This window comes from Neofelis nebulosa, chromosome 12 (assembly GCF_028018385.1).
Source record: "Neofelis nebulosa isolate mNeoNeb1 chromosome 12, mNeoNeb1.pri, whole genome shotgun sequence".
NCBI classification, from domain to species: domain Eukaryota; kingdom Metazoa; phylum Chordata; class Mammalia; order Carnivora; family Felidae; genus Neofelis; species Neofelis nebulosa.
In genome coordinates this window covers 76,408,322-76,425,949 of record NC_080793.1, presented here as the reverse complement: position 1 = coordinate 76,425,949, position 17,628 = coordinate 76,408,322, and the positions used below count along the sequence as shown (strand labels likewise).

Sequence of the window (17,628 nt, the reverse complement as noted above, 5' to 3'; positions counted from 1 at the left end):
GTACGTTTATTTACTATAAGATTTTTTTTTCTTTTTTACAGGCATCAAAAAGTTTGATATGAAAACAGTTAATGCATGACTTTGCAAGTGAAAGCCAGCAGTAGATTTTAGTCTTAAAATTTACAAACTACGTACCGCTGTTTCAGTATTTTGAATACCAAGAAAAGCTTTCGTATTGGTAACTTTTTGTATAGGATTTTAGTGAATCTGATCTCGTTATAGGGTATTCTTAGTTCTGTACTGGATTTGCTAGATTTGTTGCAAACCATCATGCCTTTTGTACCCTCATAACTGGTGGTACTTACTTAACCAGTTGGACCATTTCTGCGTAGGGGACTCCCTCTGCATATCAAGCCGCTGGTAGCTTTAATACAATTCTCCTGTCCACTTGGGCACGGATAAGGGAAAAATCAGTTCCACTGCTATTGTGAATTCTTGGGTTTCTTAGGCTTTTCTTTGGAAAATATTCAGGTGGCCATGACCTTCTTCCTGCCTAATGCTTGTGTAGTCTATTTAAAACCTGTGGAATCTGATAAGCAGTTCACATGAAAGCCAACGTCTTTTAGAAAGGAAAACTGGCTTTTGAAACAGTAGACCATTTGAAGGTAGAATATTTTACCAGTTTAGATACTTTTCTTACTTTGAAAATTGTCCTTTTTAAAATTTGGATTATGGTGTAGGTAGCATACGTAATAGGTTATACCATTTCAAGGTACTTCATCTGTGGTTTAGATGTGGAGTCCTAAAGTAAATCACTTGTTTGAAAACAAACCAGGAGTCGTTATGTTAAATAGACTTGAAAATATTCGTAGTAATAATAACCTGTAGGGAAATGGTGCTTCCTTTATAGCCTTGATATTTTAAATATTTTCATGTTTAAAATGACCATGGTAAATATTTAAAACTTCAGTATTTTACCCACTACATGTAGAGAATATCATTTTGAATAAAATGTGCTTCCGTCTAATATAGTAAAACATGACCATTGAGCTAATGTGTATTATTTAATAAAGTGATACTGTATTTAAAATGTTTTCAAAGCCTCAAAATAATCGCATATGGGGTAGAACTGGCAACTTAGTGAGAGGCTGTGCTCTAAAAGGCGTTTCGTACAATCTCTGCAGTGACAGCGTATCATTCTTTGGAAGATGCAAACGGTGCAGAAGTCACCTACGGTTAATACATTTGAAAAATATACTTCTATTCAGTTGCTGCCTTCCCTTGTTCAGGAAGTAACGTGTTCCTTACATTAGTAACTTATGTTAATAACATACTACTAACATTTTATTGGAGTGCCTAGTCATCACCTATTGAAAAACTAAAAATATTTCTTGAGAAAGTTTTAATAAATTTAGTAAGAAGGAAGTGTGAGTAGTGAGGAGAATTTGGAAATACATCCTCATTATCAGGGAATAGATTATAACAAAAGGAGAGAGACATGAGATACCAAAAATTTCTCACAGCTGATAACTCGATTTTAGTGACAAGTAAATGTATTTTATACATTCATTAATTGTTAACTGAAGCTTTAAATTTTGGGATTTAAAGGTCAGGACTCTTGACTGTGTGTTTTTAAAGGTGCATATTGTTTTTAGTAGGCCAGTCTTAGTATTAATTGCTAAAAGAGCTATTTAAAGGACTAAACCCTCACAATCCTTGTCAGCCATTTTACTTGTTTTTCAGCAAGAGCATAAATACAGTAGTAGCTGGAATACCTGTAGGAATTCACCAGAGGCCTTAGGATGTTTTTGGTTAGCATTACCTCTTACAGGTGTAAGAAGTAGGTTGTTGGTTTGGTGGTAATGGTGCTTTTTTCATCACCAGTCTGTTATTAGCAAACAGTTTAAAATCCATGAATGGCAGTATATAGAAAAAAAGTAGATGACATAGAAACAGGATTTAAGATCTCATCTGCCAAGATTTCATCTAAGTGACTTGACAGTGGTGCCCTTCGAAAATGTTTCATATTTGAAATGCTTCTCATTTTTCTTTTTCTAATTCTCCAAAAAAAGGTACTCTGTGTTCACTAAATTATATGGATCAAAATATCATTAAATATAAAATATACTCTGTATGCCTTTGCATCTAGAAAGAAGTGCCATATTATAGTGCTTCCTGGTAGTCAATTCAAGTTACCTGCTAGAGAAATAGGATAACAATTCTAATATATTCACGAAATACCTTAGTGGTATTACCGAATTATTTTACCCATTGAGTGTACCAACCAGTGGAACTTCTTAGTCTTTGGTCTCTTAAGTTATGGAATATATCCATAATTACTGCCCTACTCATCTGAAAAGTCTGCTTCAAAATTATTCTAACTCGAACATTTCACAATTTTACATGTTTGCAAGCATTTTGCCATGCCTGACTAACCTTTGTGCTTCTTTTTTCCTTTACCATGCTTACAGAAAATTCAGGTCTACAGGGAGTGGATCATGACTCACAGTAGCAGTAGTGATGATGATGATGATGATGATGATGATGATGATGATGAGTCAGATCTGAAATGTTAAATTCGTGTGTTCTTTGTCATTTTATTTGGAATGTTTCATTAACATGTTTTGTATGACTGCTACCCTAATGCCTATATATCCATTTGTAAGGAGTGAAAATACTTTTTTCCTTTGAAAATGTGTTTTTACACATTTTCAGAAAGCAAAGTAATTGCATTATTAAGCACAGAAAAATGTATTTTACATCCAAAGTGGGGCATATTATATTTTCTACCATTTGCTTGTATATGTTTTGTGGCTTTATAAAATGCAGAGTTTGTCTTTACGATTTAAAGGTAGACTTAAATATTTCTTTAATGTTCACTAGTTTTCTTTTAAATTATCTGCTTATTAGCAAAATGCCATTTTTAATATTCTCTGTAAATTTTCTGGGCTATAATTCCATTGTGTAAAAGAAAAATAATAGGAACACCAAGTCAATATTTTATATTTAGCATTTGAAAAGTATTTTTGTCAAATTTCTTTTAATAATAATAAACCTATGTAACTTCAATATGAATGTGTTGTTCTATTCCAAAATCATATAGGTTGTACCACTCTCATAAGGAACATTCATGATTTGTCATGGAAGGTTAGTTGGTGACATAATGTGTAGTCTTAGAATGAAAAATAATGTTCTTTGGTTCATTTTTATTTCATTATATATATATTTTTGTGAAACAAGGAACAAAGTTGGTTTTATAGCCATTATATTTACTTGTTAACCTAAATATCCATATGCTATATCCCTATTATAAAATATTACAGATTAATTCAGGATATTAGAAGAATTTTTATAGTATTTTTATAGTTTGTTTTTTTTTTAATTTTCAACTTGAACGATTTTGTCCCATTTTAAAAAAATTTTTTTTTTTCCAAGAGAGAAAGCGAGCACGCCTACGTGTGAATAAGTGGGAAGGGGTGGAGAGAGGTAGACAGAAGATCTCAAGTGGGCTCCTCGCTGACAGCAGAGAGCCTGATGTGGAGCTCAAACTCCCAAACTGAGATCGTGGCCTGAATTAGATGCTTAACTGACTGAGCCACCCAGGCGCCCCTATCTTGTCCTAATTCACTATTCAGTTAGATGTACAAAAGAAATCGTCTAAAGGTGAATGACTAGTAGTAATATATTTTTTTTTAGTTTTTATTTCAATTCCAGTTCATTAACATACAGTATAGTATTAGTTTCAGGTGTACAATATAGTGATTCACCAGTTCTTTATACTACCCAGTGCTTATCAGGACAAGTGTACTCCTTAATCCCCATCACCTATTTCACCCATCCCCCCACCTACCGCCCCTCTGGTAAACCATCAGTTTGTTCTCTATAGTTAAGAGTCTGTTTCTCGGTTTGCCTGTCTCTCTCTTCTAATTCTTTTTTAGTTAAATGGTAATCCCTATGACTGCTGTGTTTTTGGATCAACAGAGAAACATTTACCTTGACTTATGTTAATCAGTTTATATTGAGCTTATATTAATTGGATTGTAGTAAATAATTGCTTAATCAACTTTTGGTTTAATTGATTCAACTCATCATTTCTGAATCTCTTCTGATTCTTAAGTATACCAAGATTTTAGTTCTATAAATCATTGTTCTATTTCTTAGAAAATGACTAGTTTAATTATTTAGTGTTGAGCTTACAAAAAAAGAAGCTAAAAAATGATAAGGTCTTTTGAAATTTCTACCTGCCTAGCATTCATTTAAATTAAATAGAAATCAAGGTTGTATATACTAGGACTAAGAAATATGTGAGTGCCAAATAATTTAATTATTGTTTTCACCAAAATAGTATTCTTCTCTTTTTGGATGAGTAAATACATGAGAACAGTGACCATTAAAATAGTCATGACTTGTATCAGAGACAGTGTAAATCCACCTTATCGCCATTGGTCTCTCACCCCTGGCTAAAATCAAACAAAACCTACTCCTTCTACAAGGAGCTAGAAAGAGCACAACCTATTATTATGTATTGCGTATGTCTTAGGAAAGGTCTGGAAATGTCTTCATTGACTTTTTACACTTCAGCGAGGCACAGGGCCTTTCTAAATGGGAAAACTACTGAACTTCTTGATTACAAGGCATTTACTGACTTTCCTGTGGTTGGTCTGTGACACTTAATCCTATGGTATAGGTTTCATAAAGATTCGTAAGAATTTATCGGGAAAAGTTCTGGATATTTCAGCATCGCCTTGCCATTTTAATGAAAAGGAAATTGTAGACAGGGTTACATTTATTTAAGATCCCTTAAATAGCGCAATGATTTAAAACCATATTCTAGTAACTAATAAGCTGTCATGTAGTTCATGTAGTCTTAAGGATTTAGCATTCTTAAATTTTTAAAACTTAGAAGTGAAATATGTTCTTAACGGAATAACTGCCCTTGTTCTTTCTGTTTCTGTTTTCATGCCCAGGGAAAAATCTTTTCAAGCTGCTTTGACCACCAATACTATTTTTCCAGTAAAAAAAAAGTTGCTTTTTATTACAGAAAAATTCAAGATTGAAGATTCCTCTGTTATTTTACACCAGTGTGCTTATGTTGGAAATATAGGACATGAACAAAAATATCTTCTTACTCCTCACCAAATATATAGAAAATAAGTTCAACTTTGGCACATTTATGAGATGCTTATTAGAGGCTTTATAATTAATTAGAATTTTAAAATGGAAGTATTTTATAATGAGAAAGTGTAGAAAGCTACATCTGAAAGATTAAGTCGTACCACACCTTTCCATATCCTTTATTTATATTCTAAATTTCTATTTGATCACTGCTTATGTATAGAAAAAGGAAAGGAGGGGTTCTTCTATCATCTCTAAGGGAGTCATCACTCATTCTCTCTTTGCCTTTGTATTTACTTGACACTTGAGTAACATTGAAAACTGGCAGGAAGAAAAATTCATAAAAATCCTGAAATTGTGGACGTCTTTACCGTGGATAAATTTATAAGAGCAGCTTATAAGTGAAGTAAGATGAATTGGATATAACAAATGTAAATCCAGAATAATATTGCTGCCAATATTCCTTATAAAAAAAATAAATTTCACTTTGTTTCCATATTTAAAATAATCTGGATTTTATAAATTTTACATTTTGAAATTGTTCAAAACATATCAGTGTTAAGTGTTGATTTCAAAGTGATGCTATTAAAATTTGCAAATAGAGCCATTGTAATTTGTGACTAGGACATCAATATTCAACATGAAATACATGATACTGTATTTACATCCCAAGGTCATATATCCTGAAGAACAATAGCTGCTGTAGTAGTTGGTCTGATTTAACCCCTGTGGTGAAATTTTGCATCATACTCTCCTATAGTAATGGGAGGAGGACCAGAGACAAACAAAAGTGTTACTGAGTACTTTTCTACTACCCCTTCAAGCCTTTGGTTTTGTTTTGTAGATTTCCTTGCAAATGTATAATTTATTATTAATTTATAATGGTCAAAAAACATTAAAGGTCTTATGGGGTCTAAATAAGATACATAAATTATTCATTTATAGCAAGTAATTGTGATGGGTATGTAAAAAGAATGTCAATTTTAATTTATCCCTGCACCTTTGAGATAAATGGAGATTAAAAATGTTTAGATTGTTAATTTAATCTTTAATTTCAGTGGATGAATGTTTGAATTCATGAAGTGCAGTGAGTATAAACAGTACTATGTAAAATATTATCGAAAGTACTGAATCCAAGAAGAATAAAACACATGATTTCAAATTGGTCTCTATTAGGGAGCTAGTTAGAATAATTTAAAATTTTCACATGTAGCAGTTTGTGGTTGGTTAGTTTTAATGCGGTAGACCATTTTCATGTCCATTATCTCAGTGTGATGAATTTATTTAGGAATTATTTAGCAATAGTGTACCTCTAAAATGAGCTTGAAATTAAATGTCTAATAACTTTGTAAAGTTGGTTTTTAATATAGCCTTTTTATTACATATGTATATTCTAAGCAATGAAATAGTAACAAAGATATGTGCTAAATTGCATTATGCCATTTTCTGAATCTTAGAGATGCTTAAATATTTGTTCAAAATAGTATAGTCAAGGGGCGCCTGGGTGGCGCAGTCGGTTAAGCGTCCGACTTCAGCTCAGGTCACGATCTCACGGTCCGTGAGTTCGAGCCCCACGTCGGGCTCTGGGCTGATGGCTCGGAGCCTGGAGCCTGCTTCCGATTCTGTGTCTCCCTCTCTCTCTGCCCCTCCCCTGTTCATGCTCTGTCTCTCTCTGTCCCAAATATAAAAAAAAATAAATAAATAAAAAAAATAAAAAACAAAATAGTATAGTCAATATCAGTGTTTTTGAAAAACAAAGGATAGTTAGAGACTTAGCTAAACATGTAATTCTTGATTGGGTATGCTGTGTTTTTCTAAATTATCATTTAGATTATCATTTAGAGTAGAAAATGCTTAACTATACGTCTACAAAGATTTTTCTGAATGTAGAACTTGGGATTTCTATGAATTAAAAAATTGATAGACCCATACTTCCATGGATAAAGCTAAATTCCTCTTGTGAATCGTTAGCTAACATTGATAAGAAAATTTTCAAAAAATAGATTTTTTTTTTTTTACTTCGTGACTGTAGTACATGGTCAGTGAAGAAAAGTTAGAAACTACAGAAATAAAAATTATCCTATCTCCCCACCATTTATGATGATATATTTCCTTTTTAAATTTTTTATTAACATGGTTGTGATCCAAATATGTAAATTTCTGTTATGTTATAAATTTTTATATGCAGAATTATTAACTTCTAAAAATTAAAAAAGTGATCTATCCATGGAATAATCCCCAATGTGGGAAACTGGTCTTTATTTCTAGAATACATAAAAGCCAGCAGAACCTTTTCTCAATTTTTATAATTTTTTGTAGTTATAGAAGTTTTATTTTCTTTTTAACTGAACATGTTTGTACCTTTTTACAAAGTTTCCATCCCTTAAATAAATATCCTCTTAAAATGAGTGTGTGTGATCCTTATGTCCTTCACGTGTAGGAATGTTGTCAGCTGGGTTATTCCACGAGGGTAGCATACTCTTAAGCTTTTCAGATATTTTACACCTTTATCCGTGTTGTCTTTGAATCTCTTACATCTCTTACCTTAATATCATAGTTACGATTATGTGAGTTGTTGTAGAAGGGAGGCTGCTTTTGTCTGTTGTATATTTCTTTTCTTTCAGAAATTACAGATGTTTATAATTAGCCTCAAACACTGCCCTAATAGCAATTGGAAGATAACTGCCTTCAGCCGACGTGGTCTTTCCCTTTACCTCTGGAGGAGAATTACAACTGATCTGGAAGAAAGGGCTTACCATAGGCAGTCAGATCACCAGAGTAGTGCTGAACACTCTTCCTGGCTTCATCTGAAATTTTGAGTAAGTGGACAAGAACTAGGAGACAGATGCTTATCGGATTTTACTCTTCATTTTGTAACTCTTCCCGTCCAGAAGCCAGTTTCTGAATGGGATGAGACAGCTGAAGAGAGCCAAATCCTGTTATCTAGGCAAGTTAGAGCTCTTAGCATCTCAACTAAAGCAGATCCTATGAGAAAGGAGATTAACCTAGATACATTCTAATACATCATTTATCAATTTGGCGGAGGTCTCTTAGAGAGTCTTTGATACATCATTTTAGAAGGCCTGTTCTTTCCAACAGTTAGTAGTAAGTCCCACTGACTTTATTTTGCACCAGAAGAGTAATTTACTCCACTTAGAACCTTCCAGTATTACATAACAATACCTTTTGAATAAGACTTTGAAATTATATCTTTTTCTGGAGGTGATGATTCCACTTGAGTTTTTTCTTTGAATCAATTATAAAATTATTTTTTTGATTCTTTTTTAATTCAGTAACTGAATGAGACCAATTCAATTTCTAAATCTTTTAGGGAAGGATAAATACTATTAAAATAGAAAATTTAGTACATTTAACTTTAAAATAAATCCTTAAATGTTAAGTTCAGGTAGGTTTACCTGGAGTCTCTCTTCTTCCCAAAGATGTGCAAATGGAGCTTCAACTTTGCAGTAGTTATTAGCGTAGAAGCTGTTTAGCCTTTATTTTAGCTATAGGTGCTAAATTGTAACCTGGAACTCAGTACATGACCTCTGTACTTCTGTGTTAGAGCTCTACCTCATATGACTTCCCCTGGTTACTGTGGACAGCACCCAGAGTCTCAGCATGAGTTGAGCTTAGGAAAGCTCATTTGAAACTTTTTTTAGTGTGTGCTGTAACAGTAGTGTTCTTAGAAAACATTGGTATAAGTTATGAAAAATCTATTTTTTATTGGCCAAATGTCCTATGAAAGAAAGGTGTTCTCTTGCCAAATGAAGCAATTCATTTTCATGCAGATTTAAATTGGAGGCCACTTTGATTCATCCAAAAGCAAACTTTCATGTCATCTATGGAAGGAAGCACCGTGTACTTTTTCTATCAGTCTTTAGTTACAAATTCAAATGAAATTGATGTCCCAGTTACTTTTGATGATGACTCTAATGAATTTTAATGTCAAATTTTCTGTGAAAAATTACGACTGTAAAGAACCCTATAGGAAGCAGTGTGGAGAAAAATGTACAGTAGGCATTTTGTGGCACTTCCGGTCTGAGGTAGTTGTTTTAGTTAAAGATCTCATGAAGCTCCAATGGTGGAATATATAAGTATAGGAGGCTGCATGTTTCTTGTAAAGTTAACTTGTATAGAATTGGCAGGCTATTTCAAATTTTAAAATTGCCAAAAAAGTAAATGTATAATTGCATACGTGTAATTGAATTTTTGCTAGATGATCTGGTAGTATAGGTTATATGAATACCAAGAAGAAACAGTGTCATGTATTCATACAAGTATTTTGTTAAATTCTTACTAGTTTTGTGTTGGACACTCTTCTAGATCTTAAGATTACAGGTCTGAAGAGAGTAGTCAACATTGCTGTTCATCTTTTCTGAGATTACAACCATAGTGAACTTTATTCTAGTTATTGGGGACAAAACAAAAGCTATGTTAGAGGCCATCCCTGTCCTGTCAGATCTTCACAGTCTCATTCCTATTGGCTGTTGAGCTGCTTACTAAATGCAAGGCTCTAAGAAACTGTAGGAATCAAAAGAGACAAGATATACCCAACCATCCAAGAAGATAATGATTCCTAGGTATTATATGACACTGGAGCATTGTAAGAGATACGGTACAGCTTGTAGGATATCTGAATCCAGATTACAGTGAGCTGTTAAAATGGCAGCTCACTGTATCTGCTGGACTATATGTAGTTCTTTGGGCTAACCCATTTTGACAATAAAAATTATCTGAGCTATAGCAGTATCTTATGGCTCAGGGCCTGGATTCTAGAGCCAAGTAAACCTGAATTCTGCTCCAGCTTTTCCTTTCACTAGCTTTATTATCTTCTAGTCTGCTTGCCTGGCCGCAATTTCCAAACTGTAAAATGGAGATAATTCTACTACTTAACAATTGGTGTTAAGTAGTGTTAGTGTCATAACACCAAGATACAACAGTACCTTGGTGTTGGTAACATAGTACCAAGATAACAGTAACCTTGGTGGTGTTGATAGGATCTAAACAAGTAAGGTAACGTATGTGACTGTTAGTACAGTGTATAGTAAGAACTCATTGTATTTTCATTATTCCAGGTGAATACCGGTTGATGCTAGTTCTTGGTCATCATTATATAAATTTTATGTTTTACATTTGTCTCCTTTTTATCAGGATAAAAGCATTAATGAATCTTACCCTTTTTCTTCCTTTCAACATTAATGGAATACTGTAATTAAAATATCACAGCCATTTCCACATATTAATTGGTGAACAAGAGAAACAATCCTCAGTAATTTGGACTGCTCTGAATTACATACTATTTTGAAAGAAATGTTAAAATGTTTAAAATAAGTTCTTAAGTATGTGTAGCATGATGGGTCAATAAATGATGCTCAGTAGAGGTTCTGCTGGAAATGTGTTTAGAGAGACTTGTAACTATCCACTTAAAATTATTTTTGGCCCTTCTTCTGGAAGGGCCAATTTAATGGTCTTTTATTATCAATGCACATAATTATGTCATGAGCATAATTGTGTCCTTTCTCCAGTCTTTGAGTTGAACCAGTTGATGATAGTTCATATCTCTTAAGGTAGTAGTAGTTTACTTGATTTGATTTTTAAGTTGGCGGGGTTATACTCAACTTTCCTTCCCGGTCTAAACTGTTAGCAGAATTTACCCTTTTGATTAACAATCAGAATAGCTCATTAGCTTGGGAGGAGACAAAGGTATGGGAGATTCAGAAAGACCTGATTCCTTACCAGATTTGATGACTGTCACTGAGATTTGAAGTTTGTTGTTGTTTTTTTTTTTTCACATCAACTTGCCTCACAGAATAGGCCAAATAACACTCCTTCACTGTTGGTTACATTTATTGTGTTAGGTATATGAAATTATTGAGCTTTGAGGTAATGAATTTCCACTACATTTTATCATGAAGCATGGTTGAATGCCTTGTCTCCCCTGGCTAGGGCCCTGAAATCTCTCATGTTTGAAGTGAATTAGTAAAACAGTTTTTATCTCTAACCTTTAATCCAATAACTCTAGGAAAGTTATGCTTCTTGATCACATTTTTCTCTAAAGATAGCGATTGTTTTGAACAAGTTGTCTATTTACTTCTTAAATAATTGAGAAATGATAGCCTTTATTATTTTAATTTACGATTACCTACCTACATTTTGTTGTTTCTAAAAACAAGCTTAATTTTTTAGTATAATCTGTTTATAGGCCTTTCCTCTTTCCGCATCATCTGCTGACTATTCAAATTAGCCAGTGTATAAAGGTGTTTATTTGTTGTCCAGTAGATTGTCTTGTCTGATAGCATTCTGACTCTTTATTTCTCATCTAGATGAATTTCATTTTCCTCTCATCCTTCATGTTTCTGTCTTTAAAAAAAACCAACAAAAACCATTTATACTTCCATGAGACTGTGTGGTCTTCCAAAAGAGCCAGGTACTGATCAGATTTGGGGGTTTTTTGATTTGTTTTGTTTTGTTTTGTTTTGCTGAACTGTGTGTTCTTATCCTTTATCCAACTTCCTGAAGTAAATCTCCCATGAATATTAGCACTTTAGATTGTTTGGGATTTAAAGCCTTCCATGTTTGTGATTTATTCCCCATATCTGTGTTTTCATATTTTGCTTTGTTCTTTTCAGAAATATTTTTGTTATAGAACTTTGCTGATTCATAGCATTTGGACGACTTGAACGTGTTAGCAATATAATTTTCAGCGTCTCTTCTTTTTCTAAAGTATTGGAATTACCTGATATGAAATGTGGATGTTTGTAGAGGGTGACCCTGACACCCCTATCTTATAGGTTCCTACCATCAGTGTATTTCTAGGTTTGCAGTCACTTTGGATTTATTTGTATCTAATAAACTAAGGTCTACATACTCTTCTAATGCAAAAAGAACCCTTTTACCAGTAACCATACATTTTAATTATCTATAAATTCTGGCAGTTATATGTAACAGTTCCTTTGTGTTCTCAAACGATGTGTATTTTAATGAATAAGGCAAAATTTGTTTTTTTTTTATTTTACACCGCGTGTTAAATGAGGCTCACATGTCTAACATACTGGCTAATGTACTTGATACTTCAGCCTAATTATTGGATTTCAGCCAAATTTTTGTCTTTATGCAAAGGCTGTATATAGTGATTCCTAGCCCTAGTTTTATAGTTCTTCATTTATTTTAAAGGGTATCACAAATTATTTCAGCAGAAACATTGATACCTAATATCTGTTTGGGAAAGGGGAAGACAGGATATTAACACTGAACTATTTGAACCCTGCTAACCTAAAAAAAAAAAAAAAATTAGCCTACCTGCACTGCTTTAGCAGCCTGCTTCAGCAACATCCAGCATCAGGGATATTGAAGACACTTTTGAGGTATCATGGGAAACGTGTGACTGGCACCATAAGAGGAAACATCATGGTATAGTGAAAAGCACTGGAACTAGAAGGGAAGAAACCACTTTTCTGAGCCCACTCTTGCAACTGACAGTATGACCCCAAGCAAGTCACTTAACTGTAATCTTAGCTAATCACACGAGGTTGCTTTGAAGAGTAGGTGGGTAAGACACTTACCTGATTCTCCATTATTTCATGTGTATATAAGGTCGTGTTTGGATGAACAGTAACTTTGCTTAATAATTTGAAAATTGTTTTTTTTTTTTCTGAAATGATTTATAATGATGCTATGAAAAGTAAAAGTCTAAATATATAGAAAACTTATAAAGTGAAATAATTAGGAAATTGTAACCAAAGGCATGATGTTTGTAGACTTACAGCATGATGGAAGATGATGGTTGATAAGCCATCATATTCTTTCACTCCCATGCTTCTATGGGACTGGGTTCCCTATTCTTCTCTATTCACCTGTTTGTAATGGAGTTTTGCTATATAAGGACTTATCTTTGATATTCATTCAAATATATCCATTCTGATAACAGCACAGTTCAGTGTGTGTTCAAAATAGGCAGCTGTATGACAATCGTGTCCATTTGTCTTTCAAGTGTTGGATCTAAGGTTTTTGGTGAACTCCAGAAAACATAGCATGAGTGACTTTTGGGGGGATTTCTAGCTTTTACTTCCACCAGATGCTACTGTGACGTTTGACATTGGTTTAATTGCTTATTTGCACAGGTTACATTTTATTTAAGTTGGGTGTGAAAAGTGGAAAGTATTGCGAAGCAGGCTCATCTACAATGCCCAAATTTAAAACATTAAAATAGAAGCTAGGTACCTAGAGGTAAACCATAGCTTTTAAGCTGTTTGAAGGTTGTGGTCTATTAATGAGGCATATAGACTCTTGACTTACAGTAGTGGTGATATTCTTTTTTTTTTTTTTTTTTTTAACATTTTTTTTTTTTATTTATTTTTGGGACAGAGAGAGACAGAGCATGAACGGGGGAGGGGCAGAGAGAGAGGGAGACACAGAATCGGAAACAGGCTCCAGGCTCCGAGCCATCAGCCCAGAGCCTGACGCGGGGCTCGAACTCACGGACCGCGAGATCGTGACCTGGCTGAAGTCGGACGCTTAACCGACTGCGCCACCCAGGCGCCCCAGTAGTGGTGATATTCTTGAGATCAGCATTTGTACTCTTGATTTTTAACCTTTTTTTTTTTTTTAAGTTTATTTTGAGAGAGAGTGAGCAAGGGAGGGCCAGAGAGAGAGAGAATGAGAAAATCATAAGCAGGCTCTGCACTGCAAGCACGAAGCCCAATGTGGGGCTTAAACTCAGGAACCTTGAGATCATGAGCTAAGCCAGAATCCAGAGTCAGACACTTAACTAACTCAGCCACCCAGGTGCCCCTGTACTCTTGATATTTAAACTTGGTTATACAGAACAAAAGAAAATAATACCTTTAAGCTAATTTCTTTTCAAATACAAAAAATAACCGAAAAGTGTATAAAATTAAAAATAATAGTTTCACTTCTGCCCCCACTATTAACCTTTTCAAGCCCAGAGATAAGTGCTATTACAGTGTAGTGTGTTATCACCAACCCTTCCAGATATGTCTTGTGAATATATAAATAAGTGTACATGTATGTTTTTAGTACCCCCATTCATTCCCAGCAATGTAATTGCTCTTCATTTAATATATGTTGCACATCTTTCTTTTTTTTTTTTTTTAATTTTTTTTTTTTTTTAACATTTATTTATTTTTGAGACAGAGCATGAACGGGGGAGGGGCAGAGAGAGAGGGAGACACAGAATCGGAAGCAGGCTCCAGGCTCTGGGCCATCAGCCCAGAGCCTGACGTGGGGCTCGAACTCACGGACCGCAAGATCGTGACCTGAGCCGAAGTCGGACGCTCAACCGACTGAGCCACCCAGGCGCCCGCACATCTTTCTATATCATTATGCACATCTGCATTTTTCTTTCATGACCACATAATGTCACATTGTATGGCTATACTATAATTTATTTAAACAGTCCCCTTTATGATTTTAACTTAGTATTACTGTGAAGATTCTATAATGTATATCTTGGCATAGTTTTGCATAAGATAAATCCTAGCAAATTTCTCACTTAAAGGGTATTTTTAATTGGCATTTTCTTGATTTTGAGTTGTTGAACATGTTCTCATATGTTTATTGGTCAGGTTTGTTGCACTTAACACATTTTCCTATTGGTTTACTCGGTTTTCTTCTGTTGAATTGTTCATATTCCTAGAATTCTCTGTTATGAAATTAGCTCCATATCTCTGGATTGACAGATATTTTCCCAGTTTATTCTGTAATCTTTATGTTATTTTACTTTGTTCTGTTTGTTTACTGTTTTGCCACCCAGTAATGCTTAATTTCCAAGTACTTAACATTTTTTTATATTGTTTTATAGACTTTGTGTTTTATATTTAAGGTTGTCTCACTTTAAGGTTATTAAAATGTTACTTTTTCTTGTACTTATATAGTTTCATTTTGTATGCGAACCCCCTGGAATTGATTTGGTATGGAGAGAAATGGGGACCCAGCTTTAGCTAGCATGTTACCTGAAACACCATTTAATAAAACATGCTTCTCCCAGTAATTTAAAATGCTATCTGGATTTTATGTATCCCTGTTTTTGGATATGTAGTATTTTATAACGTCCCAGTGTACATTTTGGTCAGTTTCTGGAATCTGTATTCTTTCTGTTGACCCATCTGTGTATAACTGCCAGTGAGCACTTAACCGTTTCACCAGTTGTGCTCATGTCTGCTAGCTTAGTTCTCACTCAGCTTTTACAATTTATTGGGTATCAACACTTTTTCTCCTAGAGAAATTTTAGTATAATTTTCTCAAATCCCTTCCTTTTCTCTCCCCAGAAGAAACTAACACACCCTATCCAGGGGTCATATTGTTTTGGCGGGGTGGTAAAAATTGGGTTGGGGAAGGGAATAACAGCACTATTGTAATGAATTTTTCTATCCAGAATACAACATGGATTTCCATTTTCACGTTTTCTCTTATTCCCCTCAATAGTGCTATAGCTTTTATCACATAAATTTTGCATGTTATTTGTTAAGTTTATGCATAAATATTTATTTTTTATTATCCTGATAAACAGAATTTTTTTCCTTCCAATTTTCTATTTGATACTGTGTTTATAAAACAAAGTTACTGGGTTTATATACTTGGGTTTTCCAGACAATACTGTCCTCTGCAAAAAATTTCTATTCTTCCTATGCAATTTGATACTTTTTAATATTTTATATTTTCTTAGAATATGACCTAAGATTATCTTGAAGTCACTTGTTAGCTTTTAATTTTAAGTTTTAGACATAGCCTAATGGAACACAATTTTCTGAAATCTTTTTATCTCTTTTGGATTTCTTCAAGAGATCTGACATTTTGGCTGAATTCTTAACATACCGCTTTTTGAGGGATCTTAGTCACAGTTACACTGTTTGCCCTTAAAAAGTAATAAAAAATGAAGTAAGTAAAAAAAAAAAAAAAAAAAGTAGGCTAGCCCACAATATATTTTAAGTAGCCAAAGTAACTCTGTCCTCAGAGTAAATGATATTTAGAACAGAATTAAAAATGATGTGTATTTCATTTATATAATTATTTTTATATTTTCTGGGACAAAGAATTGTTGACAATGTCCTGGATAGACAGTGTTTCCACAGTCTTGAAAATAAAGGTTGTTGTATATGCTAATTAAGCCCCACAGTTCGTGTTTCTCCAGAGACACTCTGCTCCTCATTTGTGAATGAGTTACGAGACTGGGAAAGAAAAGCATGTTTGTAAGGCAGATAGGAAAATTCCAGGGAAGATGCAAGATGGGGCCAATACTAATTTATGTGATACATATGTTTACAATGTGTTAGCATTTACATGTGTTTTTGTACATAGGTGATCAAATACTGGTATGTTTTTTAAGAGAAAATGAATGTGATAGTTTAATAGTAACCTTAACAGGTTCAATTTAAACTCTGTAAGGTCATGACATTATCTTCCAAAAATCCAGCATTAAACATTGATATAGCTGCAATTGAGTCATCTTGAATAAATCAGTACAAATAGGTGCTTTTAAAAAAGGAAGCAGCAATAGTTTTCTGAATATTCAATTCTATGATGTATTTACTGTACAAATATGTTAATAATTTGCCCCCATTGAGAAATGGCTTTTAGAGGATCACAATGCATTCATTACTTGCATTAGAATAGAAATACTAATGAAATTCTCACTCTCTCTCACCTTTTTTTTAGGTCATGGAAAATGGAAGATTTGCAAAATACAAGTATTTTACCCATGTCATGATCAACAAAACAGATATGTTAATGATAACTAAAAGGTAACTTTGTTGAATGTAATTTGGTAAGAGGTTAACTGAGAGCCACTCATGAAGGGAAGCAGTTGACGTTCACCATTTTTGGCACATAGTCACCCCGATTCCTGCTAACTCTGGTCCTCTTGCTCTACAAGCCTCATCAGAAAACCTTACATAAATTTATGTTCAGCTTTGTGCATGAGTGCGGATAAGTCATAGCCATGCACAAACGTAAATTGTTTAGTATTTTTTCAACCAATTTGAATAATATAGAAATTCCCATAACACTGTCCTCACAGTACCATTTCTTCCCGCTCTGAAAAAAGTGTACAGTTTCAGATGACTCCAGAAGTCTTCTAGTGATATCTATCCATTAGCATACATAGAGATTCAGTCACATAAGTAAATAACATCACTGGAGACAGGTGATTTCTTACGTGGATACTCCCAGCTCCAGCCAGATCCTCGAGTAGACGTGTAGATCGAGGTACATGCAAAATTACTCAGCGGCATAGCTTCAGAGGGGCTAGTTTTTGCAGGAGTTACTGTTAAACTGCGGGAAAGAGTCAGCTGCTGCAGTATTGAGACGGGGGTTTTGGATGGATGGCACAGAGTGGAATGTGGCTGAGGGGGAGAGGTTGTGGCTAACTGAAAGAAATTGTCAATAAACCTCTGGTTTCGTTCACTATTGAGAAGGTGAAGTTGTATTAGCACTTACTGGTTCAAATTCACTGTTCAGCAGTCATTTCTAACGATTTTCGTACTAACCACTTCCGAGTCTAGAATTTACAACACTATATTAATTTTCTTATATAAAAGTCACACAAAGTAGAAA

General features: G+C 34.0%; 1 protein-coding gene across 4 annotated transcripts in view; it reads left to right on the top strand.

Moving 5' to 3' along the window:
• The window catches only part of VPS13A (vacuolar protein sorting 13 homolog A), a 253,825-nt gene that overhangs the window by 230,179 nt on the left and 6,018 nt on the right, over positions 1–17,628 (top strand). For 2 of the 4 annotated variants that reach the window (XM_058695652.1, XM_058695655.1), the window contains one exon: positions 16,732–16,817. In XM_058695652.1, the coding sequence (XP_058551635.1) occupies positions 16,732–16,817 (86 nt within the window). Of the gene's footprint in view, positions 1–41; positions 1,035–2,411; positions 3,010–16,731; positions 16,818–17,628 lie in introns of those variants that run through there. The other 2 variants (XM_058695653.1, XM_058695654.1) reach the window with 2 other exon arrangements.